Source organism: Oreochromis aureus, linkage group 9 (genome assembly GCF_013358895.1).
Source record: "Oreochromis aureus strain Israel breed Guangdong linkage group 9, ZZ_aureus, whole genome shotgun sequence".
Taxonomy (NCBI): domain Eukaryota; kingdom Metazoa; phylum Chordata; class Actinopteri; order Cichliformes; family Cichlidae; genus Oreochromis; species Oreochromis aureus.
In genome coordinates, this window is record NC_052950.1 from 19,214,411 (window position 1) to 19,220,599 (window position 6,189).

The window sequence follows — 6,189 nt, forward strand, 5'->3', positions numbered from 1 at the left end:
TACCAATTAAAATCAGACATGTTACACAGGCAGCGGCAGCTAATGGCATTATGATCTATATTACCAGCTGAGGCTCCTGTTGCATTGCCTGTGGGAGTAAAGTTGACAGTCTAATTTAAGAGCTTTCAACTTCCTTCGTCTTGAGGTGACTATAAACTACAAATTTACTCTTGCTTTTCATCAAGTTCCAGCCACCATATGTCATGCCTTAATTGTCTTTTCAGGATGTTTTACCTTTTTATATAGCATGTTTTGGGGGGATTTTGGTCTTTTTTCCCACATAGGATGATCAAATCTTATTGTGGTATCCTGTGGATATGGGATTATAGGGAATATCAAGTCCACTTATAGTGTATATGCTGCATAATAGTAGTTTGTAAGAGGAACGTGTACATTGAGAGATACAACCAAGTGGCTGGGACTATGTTTAGGAATATCTGCGATGCATGGACTAGAGGTTGCCAAGTCCTGATTGGAGACACCACCAAAGGTGGGTGAGAACATTAGGGCTAAGGTCCTCTTCAAGACAGGCAACCACCTGCTGGACAAGGACACATACTGATGGTTGATGAATCCGTCCATCCATCCATCCTCTTCTCCTTCTCCTTGTCAGGGTTGCTAGGGGGCTGGACCCTATCTCACCTACCATAGGGCGAGAGGTGGGGTACACCCTGGACAGGTTGCTAGTCTGTTGCAGTGCTAACACAGAGACAGACAACCTTTCGCACTCACATTCACACCTGTGGGCAATTTAGAACATACCAGGAGCTGAAAAGAGATAAAGAGATAAACCACAGTGTGTGAAATATACCATAATTACATAAATTGATTTATATATTGTGCAGTAAAAGTGATACATGTTCAAAATTTCTGTAAAGAAGAGAATAAGAATAACCTGGTTGCACTTTAATATTTCTTGCATCTCTCCATAACTAAGTCACATAGGAAATTCAAATGTTGCTCTTAAAGTGGATGGGGGTTTTAATCTAATGAAAATGATGATGATGAATGACAGACGCGCTTCCCTTTTCCCTGAGGGATGATGAATATGAGCGAGCCTAGGTGGGAAGGAGTCTCGAGGAGGAGAATGAGGAAGAGTAACCGTTGGCTGTGACAGTGACAGTTGCTTCTCTCCTCCATCCCCTCCTTCAACTTCATCATCAGCATCAGCATCATCATCACCCGCCTCGGCAACAGCAGCTTCAGCTTCATCAGAGGCAGAAGCAGCGTCCGTCGAGAGAGTGGAGAACGAAAAACCGAAGCAGCACGCATCTTTAAAAAAAAAGAAAAAAGAAAAAAGAAAAGGTGCACCACTTGAGACGGAAGATGGAGAAATGGCAGTTGCAGATGAGCGAATGTAAGGACCAAGAAATTCGACAAAATCTTCTTTTATGACAAAAACCCGGATCCGTGCAACAGTAGGAACTATTTAAGCACCAAAAAGGTAAGACGTTCACCGATAATATGTTTTTCTCTCTCTACACTAAGTTGGCGCTATAATGGCTCACATAGGAGCTTGTCAAAATTCAGGTATCAAAATATACATTTAACTAGATTTCAACGAGATTGAATGACGTGAAAAAATGTGGCATTTAAGATAGTCTACCAAATAATTATCGGTTTGAAAACACGTTCTTATCAAATTGTTTCGTACATCGGTGGAAAATAAATCGCTTTAATTGGTTTGGCCGGCTAAAAATACAATGTTAAGTAATGAATGTCCTGTAGGTGTTAGAAAGCATTGTTTATGCTTTAGGCTTTTTAAGCCTTTTTACCTCATATACGTGTGACTTGTGTTAATTATCAGTAATGAAGTTATATTCATCTATATTTCAAAAAGGAGGAGCAAGAGGAGGAGGAGAGACGGCAAACAAGAGTACCTATCTGCCCCCTTGTGGTTTTGATGTGCGGTGTATTGCCCAAATGAATGCTGCAGTAACAATAAATTTTAGAGTTAATAAAAAAAAACATCAGAGGCACTACTTTATACTCATCGTATATATACATATATATAGGCTTTACACTTGGAAAATGATATTTTATAATTAATATTAACAATCAGTAACTGGCTATTGAAGCTAAATCCTTGTGCTGTATAAAACAAAATAGAAATGGTTCAAACTCTTCCCCTCCATTTAACCCTTTCACACACTCCTATATAGCTACAGGATTTGCTTATTTATGGTGTGCAGTTCCATTCAGCTCATAAGTGGCCCACATTCATATATCATCCCCTGGTGGATCCCTGTTATGTAATTTCATCCCCATCAGACTGCATCAGCCTCACAATGTTTGCTGCTTGGCTTATATGAGCTCACACGGGATATACACAGCCTATATACACAGAGGCAATAACACGAGTGTAAATCTTGGAAGGGTAAAAGGTAACAGGGATGAGGTAATGTGAGAGATTTTTTTTGTGTCAGCACATGTGTATTTTGGATGCGTGTGAGTGCGGGGGTTTGGATACTGAGAGATAAATTATGTAAACCTCTAAACTAAGTCCAGATACTTGACTGCACTTTGGTTGCTGTTACACTGTAATGGATTTCACTTCATTTTTCAGATTGCCCCATTTGACGCCCATACAACATGGATATATCTTCATCTTCGCTTCAGTACGGATCAAAAAAGCGGGTCAAGATTCACCCCAACACAGTGACGGTGAAATATGCCACTCACTTCCCTCAGCCTGGAGATGAGGGCTATGACGATGCACCCTCTTTTGAGGACTTTGGCGCCTTCGCTGAAGCCAGTGTGGGGAAGAGACTGGTGTCAGATAGCAAAGGTGGCAGGACTTTCTTTGGAACCATGGAAACCCAACCTAAGCAGCCAAGTGTGCAAAGAGACAAGGGTGTTGAGGGGCAGCTGGCCAGCTTTGGCGAGGCGAATGTGTTGGCCTCCAGGGTAACCTGGATGGCATTGTTCGGGGCAGCAGTGGCTCATGGCTGTGTGGCATTGATTACTCGTTTAGCAGCTGACCGTTCTAAAGTTCCTTCTCTTGAGCTACTATTCATCCGCTCCGTGATCCAAGTGCTGTCCATCCTGGTGGTCTTCTACTACCACGAAGCCCCCTTTGGTCCCAAGGGCTATCGACTGCGTCTCTTCTTTTACGGTGTCTGCAACGTAATCTCAATCACCTGCGCTTACACATCCTTTGCCATAGTACCACCTAGCAATGGCACTATCATGTGGCGTGCCTCCACCACAGTCTTCAGTGCAATTCTAGCCTTCCTGCTGCTGGATGAGAGGCTGGGCTATACCGATGTGGTCACAGTGGTAGGAAGCGTGTTTGGCTTGTGCCTGGTTATGGTACCAAATGTAGCAGATGAGGAGAAGTCCAGGCTGGGGTTTTGGAAGGAGGCCTTTGGCTACACAATGACAGTGATGGCCGGCATGACTGCTGCCCTCTCCATGATCGTCTACAGGGCCATTAAGGAGCGGGTCAGCATGTGGACCGCACTCTTTACCTTCGGCTGGACGGGCACAGTTTGGGGCGCCTCCACCATGTTTATCATGCAGGAGCCCATCATTCCTCTGGATGCGGAGACCTGGGGCTATTTAATTGGGATTTGTATCTGCTCCACTGTGGCATTTCTCGGAGTCTACTATGCTCTAAATAAGTTTCATCCAGCCTTAGTGAGCACTGTGCAGCATCTGGAGATTGTGGTTGCCATGTTTCTCCAGCTCATCGTTCTGAGGATGATCCCCTCTGTCTATGACGTCATCGGGGGCCTAGTCATCATGATTAGTGTGTTTACTCTGACGGGAGTCAAGCTGTACAGGGTGAGCAGAGCCATTCGGCAGGATTACCAAGAGATCCTGGACTCACCCATCAAATGAATTTAGATGTCAGTCTAATTGTTTACAATGTTGCTTGGTTGTACAATTCAAAGAATGTCTGGGTCGTCATCTGATGATTTTGTATTGTTGTGTTGTCAAATGAGTGCCAGTTGTGTAACTAATAAAAAAAAATGGTGTCTTAATATTTGTGTGGGAAATAATAAAAAAAAAGGCAGATATAACATGGTGACCACTTTGCCCCAGTAGTATTGCTTTAATGTCTAATCAATTGTGTGACTGGCCAAAATGTTGGGCATGAAAATGATCTGTTTGATTTGTGTGCTTTACCACGCTCAAAGATTTGAAATCAAATTGACCACGTGGGATCTGGTCTTGTGAATGTCAATGTAAAATCAGCAAAGATGTATCTCTGTAAATGTCAGCCCAGAGATGGGTCACGCTACATAAAAGGAATAAAATAAGAACTTTAAAAACAGCCCAACCTTTTATATAAAAAAAAACAAAAACAAAAAAACAACTGCTATTTATTTGTGTGGCTCCTAAGCTGTTGCTTTCCAAGACAGTATCATTTCTTCAAAGAAACAATTACAGATGAGCCAGCAAAGCTACAAAGTACAATATAATGTCCTTTATGTGATAGGCTGCAGGCTGTGGCATTATGTGAGATTGTTCTTATTAAATCTAAATTGAACATCACAAACAGACTCCAAATTTACTGGAGATCAAATGTGACTTTGAAAAATAAAAGATCTTGTCTATAATTCCTTATATTTTGTGCACAAACTGTTGTTTTGTTGTTCCTGCTCCCTATCACGTATGCTCTGGCCCCATCGCCTAGTTGATATTTAACACTGGCGATTATAACCCTGGATTCTGCTTCTGTTTACTGTCAGATGCATATCAAACTAATGCCCAGAGGCAGATGCACTGTATTGAATTAGAGTCGCCTTTTGACAGCGTGAGACCATCTGCTTTTTCTGTAGTGGGTGATTCAGTGTCTCACCAGTGACGTCTCCTTTCTCTGTTGAGAAAAACCAAGCGAACTTGAACTCTACGTTTCCCCAAGGCAAAGCATCAGCAATGGAATGAAATAAGGACAAAATGAGGATGCAGAGTGGATGAAAAGAGGGGATGATGCTTGCTCACAGCTGACACAAACGCATGATTCACTGATAGCCCAGCAGGTGGCATTCAGGATCTGCTTCATTTCTTAGACTGCTAGAGCTAGGAAATTATTTTACTTCAGAAAGCCAGGAAGCTAATGTTTTGTGTATGCAGTAGAAATGAAAGCATATTGATGGAGTAAATTGATCTGAAACTGTACACAGCTGATGACAATCTATCGATTAATTAACTTTTTTGCACACAAATAGGTGATAAATGTCATGGTACAAGTATTATACCCTTATTACAGCAACAATATAAGCAGTAAATCAAATCCGTCTGTGTAATGACAATCTGCTACTGTTGAATAAATACAAAATGACTAAAACAACAAGTTAGATCCATTTGCAGCGAAAATGTGGACAAAATCTTTCTCAAGCTAATAAGAAAATGACTCAAAACACATTCCACCATGCCATATTTTATTTTAATTAGTCTAATTTATATTAAAAAGTGAAGAGAAGTATTAGGTGGGGTTTATAATCCACTATACATGCAGTATTATAGTCTCGTTTTGGGTGCAGATCACAGAATACATGTAGGGCAGGCCCATCTGTTTGAGCAGGAAACAGATTGCATCCTGCAGCGAGTTGCACAGCCTTCCAAATTACTCTGCAAGTCTCTTCACCACAGACACGTTTAATAGATGTATCATCATTTCACATGTGGAGCCCGAATGGGATTGGATGACGAGTTACTTTATGTAGATTCGTTTTTGTGTATTGCACAGTTGGTGATGACTGGGCACTTCTTTGAAATGCTTATTAATCCCGAGATAACTACAGTTGTCATATACTAAAAACACGTAGGCAGCACTTAACGTAATGCTTGCTGAAGGGCAAGCTTGCACTAAATAGTATCACCTGTTTATTTTTTTTAATGTATTTTATTTTAGCAAGTATACTACAGAACATCAATTTTTACTAGCCTAAATTATAGTTTGGGTCTTGTGCTAAAGTCCCTCTCACTACTTATCTTTCTTTTGGATACCAAAACATTAAACAGTACGTGATGCAATAGTCAGACTCACATTCCATCTCTCTTTTCATACACACGTCTATCAGTGGTAGAGATTTGATCGATTCTTTACCCTCAGAGAGACGAAAAACATGACGAATGCTTAGGGGAAAGCAAAGCACCAGCAGCTGCAGTGGGATTAACGGACAGTGTCATTGTCCAATCACAGAGTCCAGATTCTCCCTCAGCCAATCGCGTGGCAGC

The 6,189-nt window shown here is 41.5% G+C and overlaps 1 protein-coding gene across 1 annotated transcript; it reads left to right on the plus strand.

Moving 5' to 3' along the window:
• Positions 1-1,125: 1,125 nt before the first annotated feature.
• Positions 1,126-4,494, plus strand: slc35g2b (solute carrier family 35 member G2b). Its single transcript, XM_031732580.2, has 2 exons — positions 1,126-1,444; positions 2,567-4,494. The coding sequence occupies exon 2, from the start codon at positions 2,593-2,595 to the stop codon at positions 3,841-3,843; it is 1,251 nt and encodes a 416-aa protein (XP_031588440.1). The 5' UTR covers positions 1,126-1,444; positions 2,567-2,592; the 3' UTR covers positions 3,844-4,494.
• Positions 4,495-6,189: the final 1,695 nt, after the last annotated feature.

What these genes read in the sequence shown, in the direction of transcription:
- slc35g2b (XM_031732580.2), top strand. Translation starts at nt 2,593, where the DNA reads ATGGATATATCTTCATCTTCGCTTCAGTACGGATCAAAAAAGCGGGTC.